This window comes from Pholcus phalangioides, unplaced genomic scaffold, assembly GCF_987345545.1.
Source record: "Pholcus phalangioides strain wild (caught in Gottingen) unplaced genomic scaffold, Ppha-v1.0 ptg000014l_1, whole genome shotgun sequence".
In the NCBI taxonomy this organism is placed as follows: Eukaryota; Metazoa; Arthropoda; class Arachnida; order Araneae; family Pholcidae; genus Pholcus; species Pholcus phalangioides.
In genome coordinates, this window is record NW_028301607.1 from 12,024,246 (window position 1) to 12,038,975 (window position 14,730).

The window sequence follows — 14,730 nt, forward strand, 5'->3', positions numbered from 1 at the left end:
TTTGTTGCCTCTGATCATGTGTATAGTCATTTTAGAAAACAATACTGTTATCTAAGTTACATAGTTGTAGCTCTCACCGTTTGTTGCATCTGATCGGGTGTAGTCAGGTGTCCAAGTTCTATTGCCGTAGCTTTCTCCCTTGCAAGCTATGCCAGCTAAAGGAAGCTCCCCGTGCACTTAGTGTACGTAAATTTTAATTTAAAATAATGAGGCAAAAGTATTTGCAGGCGAGAAAATTTACAGGAAATTGATTCATTAATTCTTGAATGAAATTTTACAGTGGAAAAAAAAAGTTAGGTTATATCTCAGAGGGAAAACTAATTTCAAAATCCAATTTTTTTTTTTTTTTTACGTCATGATCGTTACGAATTCATATCCGTCATTAAAGTAAAATATTTTCCAACGTCCCATTACGGCTACCACTACGATGATCATTCTTCTGCCTTTAATAGATGAGGGTTGGAACACACTCGGGCATCCTCTGGATCGGAACGAGACGAATCAGAAATCCCGGGAGAGATAGAAATGAGACGGAAAATAAGATAATGGCGGCCATCTACCAGAGACAATGGCTCATAAAACAAAAAACGCAAAAAAAAAAAAACGGAGGCTGTATTTTTGCAGCATTTACTGGTTGAGGAAACGGTTAGCCGGAGAAATGACCACTATTATTATCATTATTTGAATGAATGATTATTCATGTGTGTTCCTAATTATGCAATAATATTTTTCTGTGAAGTAATTTCTATTTTTCTTGGATTTTCTATCAATATAGGTTGCGAAAAGTTAAACTGGAACAACGAAAACTCACCGATAACGCTAATACCATATCAGACATGGCCAAGGTAAGTATCATAAACAACATTCGTGGGTTTGAAATGTCACATGGGAGCCCTTATAATGTTTTCATTTCCATCAAAATATTATTTCATTGATGTAAAGTGGTTGATGGAAAGGTCAATTACTGTATATCCGTATTCGGTACTACCTTCCCCGTTATTTTAAAGGAGGGAAAACATTGTTGAATTAGGTGTGTTTTACGATACCAAAAAATATGCTTACGTTCAGGTCATTGTGCTGATTGTTGAATCAACGGGAATGTTGAAATTACCGTTAAAAATCTCGTTCAGAATATCTTCGAAAAATGTATTTTTGTTGAAATCATTGTTGCTTAGATTCTCATTCAAAATCTATTTTGCCTATAGTATCATTCAATGAAGCTGTTGTTGCCCAAAATATCGTTAAGATAAAGCTGTTGTTGCCCAAAATATCGTTAAGATAAAGCTGTTGTTGCCCAAAATATCGTTAAGATAAAGCTGTTGTTGCCCAAAATATCGTTAAGATAAAGCTGTTGTTGCCCAAAATATCGTTAAGATAAAGCTATCGTTTCCTCAAGTATCGTTCAAAAAGTTATTGTTGTTGAAACCTTCCAAAAGCTGTTTTGGATAGAGTCCCATTCAAAAGCTATTTTACCTGGAGTCTCGTTCAATAAAGCTGCTGTTGCCCAAAACATCGCTAAATTAAAGCTATTGTTGCGTAAAATATCGTTAAAAGGAAGCTATTGTTTCATCAAATTTCATTCAAAAAGTTATTGTTGACTCTATATATAGCACCTCATTCAGTTAATAAAGCTATTATTGTCCAAATTATAGTTTGCTATATTTAAAATAAAGCTTGTGACGATTGGTGAGGTGTATACGAAGCGACGAACATGAAACATTCCTTTATTCTGCATTAACCTGCGAAACACACAACCCTTCGTGATGAAGGTTAAAATCGAACTCTCGAGAATGTGTTCTCTCTCGATACAACTTAAATCTCACGTGTCTCGTGAATAAAAATATTACTTTACATCCTTGTTAACAGCTTGCCTGTTACATACTCCCCCTCTGGTTTCGCGGACGTCCCGGCAAGGAACCAGCAATAGGCGTTATGGGAAGTTGTTCAGTGTTCTTGTTAGTTCCAACTTTGAGTGGTCGTCCCTTCTTTCGTGATGACACTACGGATACAGCATCCGGTTTCGCACATGGTGTGAGAGCAGAAGTACGATATACGCTGACAGAGACACCCGATTTGGCCGGATCAGCGACTATGTACCTCGTAGGCGATCTCTGGGCTAGCACAGGGTACGGTCCATCTCGTTGTGGCGTGAACTTTGTCGACCAGTTCTTCCTTCGAGAACTCTGTTTGGAACCGTTGTCAGCATAACTTTTGCGTTCATCCCGTTTTTGTTCCACCTTCTGCTTCACAGAACCTCTTGTAAGGCTTTGCATGGGAGTCAACCTGTTTTCACGGCTTCTTTGGGCATGGCTGCGACCTTCTGATCGACGCGCGTTAGGGTTTTGATCAGAATATTTAATGCCGCTCCCCCTGCATTTATCGTTCCCTTCTCTAGCACTGCTTATACTTGTTTGGGTCCTTGACTCATGGAAGCTATGGCTAGACGTTATTGTTTGGCTTGGCATTTTACAACGATGCAGTATGTGATAATATCCTGGTGATCCTGGACTGCGTCGCCTGGCACCGGAAAGTTCGACTCGTTCGTTCCTGCGGAAACGTAAGTCTAGTACTTGCCTGCCTGTCGGAGTAACTCGTGGTTGCCTTTGCACCGATTGGTGATGAAAGCTTCTTGCGGATCGGTGGATTTCGCTATGGACAGCAGGACGTGGATAGCCAGAAACATGATGTGGATAGTCACGGACGTGACCTGTTTGGTTCCTGAGACGTCTAAACCGATCCCACCGCTGAGGTTCCGATGCCATATCACCATGGTGAACTTCGCCTTCGGGAGTGTCTCCTCCCCCTGGACTGAAAAAATTTTCATTCTTTTTCCACGACCTGTTCAGCACTTGTTTCCGTTGCTGTCCTTCAACTTGTCGTAGTTGGCAAGAATTCAAGTTAACATGCTCTACTACATGTTGAACAGTTTTAATCGTAGAGTCGTTCACAAAGTGGAATCGCTTCCGAGTATTTTCCCCGAAGAACCATTGCCTTCGCTTGAGATCCAACACGATACCAGCTTTCTCTAGAAAGTCGATTCCCAAAAGAGTTCTGTTACCGACGATTCCAGGAAGAACTATAAATTTCGTCCTTAGTCGCTTCCATTGGATGTTGACCAATACCGTTGTGGTCCACACATTCACCGTTGATTGCTGTCCGTTTGCAAGACGCATCTCGATAGTTTCCTGATGGAATTTGGCGTTTTGCTCTTTCAAAATACGATGCAGAGTATCACTTGCGATACAGTGCGTAGCACCGCTGTCGGCACAGGCAGTTCCCACTTTGCCATTTACATGAATTTTTAACAATGCTACGGGTTTTGTTACAGAAGAGCATAGATTCAGTTCCAACTGACCAAACTGAGCGGTTGTCGCTGTCATTTCGGGATTACAGGTCGGACACTGCACTCTAATTACCCCCGGATATCCACATCCATAGCAGCTCACAGGTCGCTGTTCATCCAGGCTGATCATGGGAAGTGTCTGTTCATCTGCACGAATCACTGGTTTTGATGACGTCCATGCATATTTCCTCGGTGTTTGCTTTCGACGACCCTCGACATCGTACTGCTGGTTGAATTTCTTTGGGAAAGTACTCCTGGCATCTTCATACGCGTCGAGTTTCTCCGCTAGTTCCGATGGGGAGATCAACATGGCCCATACATCGATGAAATGTTCTTTCACTTGTGGAGGGCACTTCTTCTTCATCTGATCAGCTATGACTAGATTAATCAAGTCCTCGAATGTTGTGACCTTAACTTCTGTTAACCACCCTTCAAGATACGTTTTCAACTCAAAATAAAAATCACGCCATGAACTCTCCGAGTTCTTCCGATGCTCTACAAAAAGCTGTCGAAATCTGTCCGCATGTAGCTTAAATCGCTTTAACAGCATTTCCTTGACATACCGATAGTCCTTGAACTTCTCGTCAGGCTCCCTGGCACAGATCCTAGCCACCTCCTTCGGTAAGCTATTGATGAGATACGTAATCCACAATTCTTCCGGAATCTGGTGTAATGCCATGTGTCGTTCGAACAGGACCAGGAACAGTGAAATGTCATCTGATGATTCAAAACGCGGAACCGACACTTGAAAGTCCCGATTTGTCACAGCCGGTCGAACGGAAGCTTGGCACTTCTCCGATTCTATCCTCAGTCTCTCGAGTTCGAACTGCATTTCTGCTCGCCGGTTCCTCTCTTCGGCATCTTCCCGTCGAATCCTCTCCTCTGTTTCTTCTCGTCGAATTCTTTCTTCTGCTTCTTCTCGTCGAATTCTTTCTTTCTCTTCGGCATCTTCCCGTCGAATCCTCTCCTCTGTTTCTTCTCGTCGAATTCTTTCTTCTGCTTCTTCTCGTCGAATTCTTTCTTTCTCTTCGGCATCTTCCCGTCGAATCCTCTCCTCCGTTTCTTCTCGTCGAATTCTTTCTTCTGCTTCTTCTTGTCGAATTCTCTCTTCTACGAGGGTCTGTAGCACTCCTTTTGTGAAGACCTCATCGTATTCTTTACTGGACGTAATCAGCTTCTTCAGCTCTATCACTTTCATCTCGGGTTCGGTAGGTTCGCCCATCTCTTCGGCAAGGCGACGGAGTTCGTCTTTTCGATATTTCGCCAAGTATGCCATTTTCACTCACTTGGTACCTAATTAGGATGTCCGCTTAGCTAAAAACACTCACGCGTCTATTTTAAACGTTGGGCGCCAATGTGACGATTGGTGAGGTGTATACGAAGCGACGAACATGAAACATTCCTTTATTCTGCATTAACCTGCGAAACACACAACCCTTCGTGATGAAGGTTAAAATCGAACTCTCGAGAATGTGTTCTCTCTCGATACAACTTAAATCTCACGTGTCTCGTGAATAAAAATATTACTTTACATCCTTGTTAACAGCTTGCCTGTTACAAGCTATTGTTTCGTTGTCTCATTCAAAAAGTTATTGTCAAAAGTCTCATTTAAAAATCAAAATTTTGTCTAGAATCTCGTTCATATCTATCACTGCTTGCAAGTTATGTCATTTCTAAGTCAGGGAGTCTTTCCTGTAAGTTGTGTGAAGCAGGGTGTTTCAGAAAGGACAACACTTTTGATCTTAGCCAAAAGGCCGAGAAGCGAAGCCAGAAGGGACTGTCCTAATTGACTTTTTGCCAATTTTTTTCTATTCAAATCAAATATACGCAACAAATTGTTTTTCTTAGTAAGTCATTGAAATTCCACTGTCTGCAAAAAATTTTCGTAAGTATGCAATATTGTAATTACTCGTAAATCTTTCTCATCTTAGACTCAGAACAGCATATATGAAGTTGTCACGGAACTGAGTCAGCGTCAAGTCTCTCTGGAGGATCGCCTGCTCACGATGTCCGACAGGCTCTCGGCCATGAGCGAGCAGCTGGAATCGCTACCAGAACAACTGCTTTGCCGTTTGCACCCGCAAAGAGCCGCAGCATATCACCAGCCACTGCAGCAAAAGGCTTATTCTCCACCATGGACGAGCGTGTCTTCCATTAACATCCCAACCAACACTTGCCAAAGACCGATTAACAACTGTGGTATCGCGCAATCTTCCACCTCCAACGTCGCGGTGGCGTCGGCAGCAGCACAGAACACCTTGACTGTTATTGCTGGACCTTCCGTGACTATCGTACCGAGGTCAGGATCGGCTAACAATTGACGAATGTGGAAAAAAGAATGAATTTCAGCTTTCAAACAGCGCATATATCTTTGCATTAATTATTTAAACGCATTCGCTGGAACCTCTTCTTAAACAATCGATCGCTGTTAGACGATATCTATCATATCATAAGGAGTAAATTCGGGTACTGTAAACACGGGATACTTTGGCCCAGGGGTCCTTCTTTGGCCCAAAACGGTAAGACGGAAAAAAAAACCCGTACTCTACTGTAGGAAAACCATTTTTGGAGCTAGTTTCTGTAATTTCTGCTAGGTAGCGATACTGAGCAAGGAAAGGGTCCGAAGTTGTCACCTCAAAAAATTATGATTAAATTTAAGTTTATTCATCTCACACAGAAATACATAAAAACAAAATACTACCCGCGGAATGCAATTATTAAAGCTTCTGAAAAAATTGCAACAGTTGGCTACTCATCATCTCTCGCGCTTCTTGGCGATGTCTATAAAAGAACTTCTTTTCCCTCTTTTCTCCACCTCTTTCTTTTCCTAGAAACTCTATAGTTGTCCCTCTTTTTTCCCCCTCTCTTTCCCAGCCACTGCAGTATATAATCTTGTGTTGTTTGAATGACGTCGCTCTAAGACAGTGGTTGTCAATCGGTGCTTCGTGGAGCCCATAGACCATTCCCAGGGGCTCCGCGGTGACTAGAGGAAAATAAAATAAATCAGTAAATTTGATAGATAAAAAAAAAAGATACCTACCTATATACAAGGCATAGGCGGAGATAGACTTGGAAGTCTATAGGGGGAACGTTCATTTTTGCTGGGGGCACGATGATGATGATGTCAATTCATATATACATATATACATTAGATCAGTCGACTCCACCTTTGCCCCGAAGCACCCCCCCCCCCGGATCTCCAGCCCATGATACAGGGTTCGCCATAAAACTTTTATACAAAACAAGGACTCCTCGTTCAAAAAAGATTGAAAACCACTGCTCTAAGACTTTAGGGTTGCGGGATTTTTAATTTAATTCTTGGCCTCTATTGGCGTTCAAAATATTAATATTTGCATTTATTTCATTTTTTTACCCATAATTCTGCCGGATATTTTTATATTTTTGTGCTTATTTAAATGAGTAGAATTAATGGTATTTTCTTCGAAACTTTTGGAGGATGACACCGCCTTGGGACCCTTTTCTTTTGAGTGTATCGGGTAGTTCACGAATGGCCGACCAGGCAGCAACAGTGTGATGGTTTTATTCAACTGCGGGGGGATGCAATCCAGCTTTGTCAAGTTGGGTAGACGCGTAATTAGCGACACAATTAAGTGCTCTCAACTGTGGTACGATTAACATATCGTTTATTCTTTCGGTTTTCTTTTTCGAAAACATTTATTAAAAGTTTAAGCTCTGGTAATCTCAAAAATACGACCTACTTTGGCTTAATATTTCGATGGGCCAAAGTACGTAGCACTTTTGCAACCCTTGGTAACTTTTTTGTGAGGTGCACATTAGAGGGCTGGGGCGTTCACCCCGAAAGTGAAAGGACGTGAGTTCCATTCCCTGCAAGGGCAGTTGAATTTCCTCTCTTTCCAAAATATATCTCCGCATCAGCCAGTTGTTAAAAACCTTCGTAGGTACACGTTAAAAAAAATTGTGCATTGTATAATTAAGTTTATTTTTTAGATGTCTTTCCTTTTTCAAGTTTTTGTTTCCAGACTAGACCTGCAGTATAAGGACCAGCAGCAGCCTGGGAGTCAAAGTTATACAGACTACTACTTAACCGCACATGCACCTCGTACACATTCCTCTACGGAATCTCTAACGAATTGCTACGTGTTGGGATGTGCGTATACATGTTGAAACGTAAAGTTTGTTTCTGTTTAGTGCTTGTTATGTGTAATGCTGCCATCTGCCATCGATTTTTCTAACTATGGAATTATGCAGACTACAGCTATGACCACCTTCAAAACTGTTTAGATGCAATTGGATGTCCAAAGACTATCAGTACATCACTTTAAAATACTCCAAAGCACCATTAGAAACAAACTTAGAAATAGACAACATATTTTGGCTGTTTTTAATATTTTATATTCTTTTTATTTCTATATAATTGTTGATTTTAATGGTACAATAGCAGAACGTCGGGGGGAATCGAGCATTTATTAAGGCCATTGAGGGTCAAAATGCTCTCAGAAAAACGTTCTGCTTTAAGCCAATGTCAGAATGCTCCCCACCTCCCGATAAAAGCCCTAGACACTAATTTTGAATAATTTCAATTTTCAAATACTGCTTTCAAATTCCCTTATCCTCTCATCATCAATAATGATGCCAATTAATAACAAATTTTGATATCAACAATGAATATTTTTCAATTTTTATAACACTATGCTGCATATATTTCAGCTGCCTATGGCGCTGGTATTGGTGAGTTTCAACAAAAATTTATTAATTTCGCAACATCTTGTACATTTTCCTAGATAGGACTATATATATATTACGGAATTATGCAGACTTACCAATAGCCTTGGTAAGTTTGATAAATTTATCATGTTTACCGGCGAATATGCATGATATCCAAGCGTCGTTGGTAAATACTAAAAAAAATTGCCACTTTTTTTTACCGGAGGTTACGCATACTAACCCTGTGTCGTTTCTGAATTTGATGAATATTTGAAATTTATCGCCTTTATCTGTGATTATGCATAATACCCTGGTGTAATTGATGAATTTGATAAATATGAAAAAAATTACAAATGAGTTTAGTATGTGTGATGTAGGTCTAGTCGTCCCGATGTAATGATAACAAATTTTACGATTCCACCTCCGATATAATATAATAACAAATTTCATGCTCGCACCCCCTATATAACGATACAATACATGTATGAAGTATCATGTACAGTATATCATATAGTACGATTTATCATGTTTACCAACGGCACGATGCTTGGTTATTCTCATAGACGTAATATTACCATCTTATATCTATGGGCATTGTGCATAATCGCCGGTAAAAGTAATAAATTTAGAGAAATTTATCAGACTTTGTAATTATGCATAATAACCGATTAATATGTGTAGTAATCCCATTTTCATCACATTTACCGTACCATGTATTTAGATATACACAATGTAAAATATCCCATCAATATAAAAATATAGGCTACCAGACCTTAAATTAATAATAACATCATTTGGTTTTTAGTGGAAAGTGAGTTTTGAAATTTTTTTAAAAATGGACCAAAGTAGCCCGTGTTTACGGTAACCCTTAAAAAACACACATGGCTTCCCCCTTAATCAAAAGCAGGGATGTCCATCCAGTAGCTTCTTCGATTTAGGTTTTAAATTAAATTTAAAGTAACCGTAGACGTCATAGCTGCCATTTCATTCAAAAAAAAAAAAGAAACAGCGACGTCCGTCTCAATAAAAAGAGCGTTTCTAGAACCTTCGACGGATTGAGGTCCAGCGTTTGGCAGTGTAGCGCAATTCTCTGCAAGCTTCAATGTGGATAAATGTTCTCATGTAAACAACATTTTCCCCCCTCTAACATTAACGCCGCCTAATATTGTCTCACAAATATCGCAATACGTGTACATATATACAAAATATATTATGTGGTGTATAATATGTATTATAAATGTTCGATCTCTCGGGTGATGCTCATGTGCATGGTGAAGCCAAACTTTTATAAATATACATATATATATTGCTGTATAGAGATACATAAAGAGATACGTTTGGTTTCAGTATGCGTCAGGATATTGCCGCAATTATTTGTTATATATACAGGATGCGTAGGAAAGTCCCTTCATCCTGGAGTAAGTAGCGAACCGTTTATCCTAGAGGCATGCTTCCAATTGGAAAAAGTCAGAGCAGCTCTTAGGGGAGTGCGTCAGTTGCGGTACTACCGGGCCCCGCATTTACGGTAACAATAATTTCTTTCATCAATTATGGAAATTTTAATTTTCATCTAGAAGAGGAAATGATTCTGGAATTTTGCATTTTCATCTAAAAAGAAATGATTCTGGAGTTTTGCATTCTCATCTAAAGGGAAATGATTCTGGAATTTTGCATTCTCATCTAAAAAGAAATGATTCTGGAATTTTGTATTCTCATCTAAAGGGAAATGATTCTGGAGTTTTGCATTCTCATCTGAAGGGAAATGATTCTGGAATTTTGCATTCTCATCTGAAGGGAAATGATTCTGGAATTTTGCATTCTCATCTAAAAAGAAATGATTCTGGAATTTTGTATTCTCATCTGAAGGGAAATGATTCTGGATTTGCATTCTCATCTAAAAAGAAATGATTCTGGAATTTTGCATTCTCATCTAAAGGGAAATGATTCTGGAATTTTGCATTCTCATCTAAAGGGAAATGATTCTGGAATTTTGCATTCTCATCTAAAGGGAAATGATTCTGGAATTTTGCATTCTCATCTAAAAAGAAATGATTCTGGAATTTTGCATTCTCATCTAAAAAGAAATTATTCTGGAATTTTGCATTCTCATCTAAAAAGAAATTATTCTGGAATTTTGCATTCTCATCTAAAAAGAAATGATTCTGGAATTTTGCATTCTCATCTAAAAAGAAATTATTCTGGAATTTTGCATTCTCATCTAAAAAGAAATGATTCTGGAATTTTGCATTCTCATCTAAAAAGAAATGATTCTGGAATTTTGCATTCTCATCTAAAAAGAAATGATTCTGGAATTTTGCATTCTCATCTAAAAAGAAATGATTCTGGAATTTTGCATTCTCATCTAAAAAGAAATGATTCTGGAATTTTGCTTTGAATCTCTCTGAAATTTTATCTACATACAAGTGATTCTGGAATTTTACATTTTCATCAAGAAGGAAGTGATTCTGGAGTTCTTCATTTTCGTCTAGGTAGAAATAATTCTGGATCACTCTGCACTTTCTTCTAGAAAGAAATAATTCTGAAATCTCTATGCATTTTTATATACGTAGAAATATATAATTCTGGAATTTTGCATTTTCATCTACAAAGAAATGATTCTGGAATTTCGATTTGAATCTCTCTGCAATTCTTATCTACATAGAAATTATTCTCGAATTTTACATCTTCATCAAGATGGAAATAGTTCTGGAATTCTGCATTTTTATCTAGATAGAAGTGATTCCGGATCACTCTGCACTTTTTTCTAGAAAGAAATAACTCTGAAATCTCTCTGCATTTTTATATACATAGAAATATTTCTGGAATTTTTCATTTCCATCTGGAAACAAATGATTCTTTAATTATTTCTATCATAAATTCTAAAATTCCACCATATCTGGGATTGTTTTTTCAACAAATTCTGAATTTTCATTAATTCAGGAATTATTTTTTTAGTTCATTTAAATTTGCATCAATTCTGAAAATTTAAGTTTTCATATAGGAAAAATAATTCTGGAATTCTATATTTTTATCTGAAAGGAAATAATTCGGAGATTCTGCATTTTCATCTGGAAAGAAATGATTCTGTAATTTTGCATTTTCAACACGAAAGAAATGGTTCAACAATTTTGCATTGTTATCTGGAAAGAAATCGTTCTGGAATTTTTCATTTTCATCTGGAAAGAAACGATTCTGAAATCATTTCTCTCATAAATTCTAAATTCCCACCATGTATGGAATTTTTTTTTTTTTTTGATAAATTCAGAATTAATCCTTTCTGGAACTATTTCTTTTGTTTATTCTGAAGCTATTTTTCATTCATTCTGAAAATTTTCATCAATATTCTAAATGTATTTCTTTCATTTATTTTTTGAAAAATTTTCCAGTTCTTCACAATAATTATTCCTACTATTTATTTTGAATTTTCATCAGTTATGGAACTTTTTACTATTTTTAAAAAATTTTTATTTCTGTTCATGGTCATGGGGGGAGGAAAAAAATTCCAGATAGGAAATCGAAGAAAAAAAAATCGGTAAGGGAGCCCCCGCAATTATTTCCGCACCTGGCCCCCACCTGCGTCTTGTCGGGGCGGCATTGGGAAAACGTATCCAAATAACGTGTAGACCTCAAATATGCGTCCATTCATGTCCAATTTGTGCAACGCTATATTTAACTTTTAAAAATTAATTTTCATACAATTTTTTGTACGAAATTTAATTTTTGGAACTGAAATGTCTAATAAAAGTGGCATAGCATTTTCTAAAATTTGTGTATAAAGAAGTTTAATTTTCCATGACATATTTCAATAATGAAATTTTCGATCTGGAAATTTTTCCCCATGACCATTAAGAGAAATATATTTTTTGAATAGAAAAAAAACTATAGTTTTTCTTTTAACATTATGCTACATTAATGTCCAATTTTTTTTTCAACTTCTCAAATATCTTATTTAAGTAACCAGTTACCATACACATTGTATAAAGAAATTGCGCAATTTGGTCATGACATGGAGGAGCAATTTGGTCATGACATGGAGGAGCAATTTGGTCATAACATGGAGGAACAATTTGGTCATAACATGGAGGAACAATTTGGTCATGACATAGAGGAGCAATTTGGTCATGACATGCAATTTGCTCATGACGTGGAGGAGCAATTTGCTCATGACGTGGAGGAGCAATTTGCTCATGACGTGGAGGAGCAATTTGCTCATGACGTGGAGGAGCAATTTGCTCATGACGTGGAGGAGCAATTTGCTCATGACGTGGAGGAGCAATTTGCTCATGACGTGGAGGAGCAATTTGCTCATGACGTGGAGGAGCAATTTCCTCATGACATAGAGGAGCAATTTCCTCATGACATAGAGGAGCAATTTCCTCATGACATAGAGGAGCAATTTGGTCATGACATGCAATTTGTTCACGACGTGGAGGAGCAATTTGCTCATGACATGGAGGAGCGATCTGAAATAGAATATTGCAAAGGATTGTATAGTTATTAAATAAAATTAGCCTTTCATTCGGTCATCTTGTCCTTTTCTATTTGTGTCTTTTAGGACAGGGTAGGCAAATGAGAAGTCAATTTTTTTTTTTATTTTGATAAGCATACAACCCTTTCAAACATTAATGACATATTGAATGAATGAGTTATTTTGATATTTTCTCCAATTGCCCCTAGTACGCCCCTAGAATCCACGGTTCGCGAGTTGTTACGGGATGAAGGGACTTTTCCATTCACCCTGTGCACATAAAAGCATATATAAAAACTGTATATTGTAAGATTATGCATTTCATTTCGTCCATTAAAAATAAACGCCTGCTCTATAAAGATGATATCGATTATTTATTGATTATTGTGTTGCTTGCATTCATTCATACGTAAAATTTTTTATTCACGCGCTTACATCACGAATGCGCCGTACATTCGGAAATCCTTGGAATGACTATGTTACGGTAAATGCCCGAAGAGTTAGTAAAAGCCCGAAATACGCTTGTAAACGTTTTCATTTCAGACATTTACAAGTCGAAGCCCGTTTTTAATGAATAAATGAACCATCATGAACTCATTAGTTCCTGAAGTTATTAGTTCCTTACTGTTTAATAATTATAATTATTTAGTAATAAATTAATTAATTTACTACCATGAAGCTTAACTGACACTAATTGAACAACTGTTGAAATTATTTACTCTTGACGATGATTAATCAGTTATTAATTATCATTCATTGCTTCATTAATCTACTCTGACCATCAATAATCATCATGACCATCAATGATCAATTGGTTCATTGAAAACGGGTTTGCAACTGTTTAAATTAATTAATTTTCTCCGAACAATGAAGTTTAAATCGATTAATTATTTAATGATAATTCGTTATTATTTCGTTAGCTTCAGGAAGTTCTAGGCGGTTGATTTATTCAATACTTAATAAAGTTATTATAATTATTAAACTACAATGATTAAATAATTAATGAGAGTAAGGAACTAAAGTTCATAATGGTTGATTGATTCATTCATTAAAAACGGACTCTGACTTGGTAAAAGTCCGAAATGAAAACGTTTACAAGCATATTTCGGGCTTTTACTAACTCGCTTTGTTAAAACCTAGGAATTACCCGTTAGACCTAGGTTTTACCAATTTTCGAGCTTTTACCGTAACATTTACATGTTTCACATGGCCCCCACAAGGGGCTGACAAGGCTCCAACCTACGGGCCCGGGACAATTCTTCTAAGTTTTTGTTTCTCCACATTATAAATTCACTTAAGAGACTACCCGCCAGAGATCCCTGTCTGGTGACGCACATGCGCTCTCGCAATTATTAACCTTCTAAGCGACAATTAAGGGATATCTCTCTTAACTTGATGCTTTGTATTTTGGCGATCGCGAGATAGCTCACCTCCTTAATCCTTAGGCTGCGGGAAAAGTCGGGAAAAGACTTCTCTCAAAAAGGCAGTGGGGAAAAAAAAATTCCCTTTTTTTCAGTTGTCTTCTGTGAAAGATAGATGGCACTCTAACATTGCAAATGCAGTGAAACCTATCTACGACGGACATAATAGAGACGGAAACCTGTCTTTGACAGAATCAATACGTAGTCCCTTCGTTGATTACTGCTTTAATATGCACCTTTATAAAACGGAAACCTGTCTAAAATGGAAAAAAAAAGTGTGAAGCAAACAAAATCCGGAATCGAAACCCACAATCACAAACAAAATAGTGATTGTGGGGTTGGAAAGCACCCTACCATTGCTCAACAATGCACACCGACTCTATATAGTAAAAGCAAATCTGTTAGATAATAGAGAAATAATAAAAAACAAAAACGAACGTACATATGTACGCCATCTATACGTCATTTCAAAAACTTCATGTGAAGGAGGGAAAAGTCCAGATCACAGCGTGATTGAGCAGGCTACTACGCTGATCGTGATCATCTCTGGATTATACATTCTGAAGGTTAAAACCCGCTTATTACGGCAATGAAGAGCCCAGAGATGTGGCAAAGATTTTTTTCACACCCGAATATATTTTCGATTCCCCCTCCCCCACATCCTGTCAAATGAACTGCCAGTGGGCGGAGGCAGCTTCTGTTCGAATTTTGACAACAGAAGAAAGCCGGTGTTTGAAAAATATGCCTTTCTTCCCTTTCAACTTCGGGTAGTATAGAAATATGCGTACAGTATGTAAATAACATAGAAAAGG

The 14,730-nt window shown here is 37.7% G+C and overlaps 1 protein-coding gene across 1 annotated transcript in view; it reads left to right on the forward strand.

The window, feature by feature from the left end:
• Window positions 1-6,461, forward strand: part of LOC149078160 (small conductance calcium-activated potassium channel protein-like) — a 190,508-nt gene extending 184,047 nt beyond the window's left edge. The window contains exons 7-8 of the mRNA XM_089241748.1: window positions 776-845; window positions 5,275-6,461. Coding sequence (XP_089097874.1) covers window positions 776-845; window positions 5,275-5,664 — 460 coding nt within the window. The 3' untranslated portion in view covers window positions 5,665-6,461. The remainder of the gene's footprint in view (window positions 1-775; window positions 846-5,274) is intronic.
• Window positions 6,462-14,730: the final 8,269 nt, after the last annotated feature.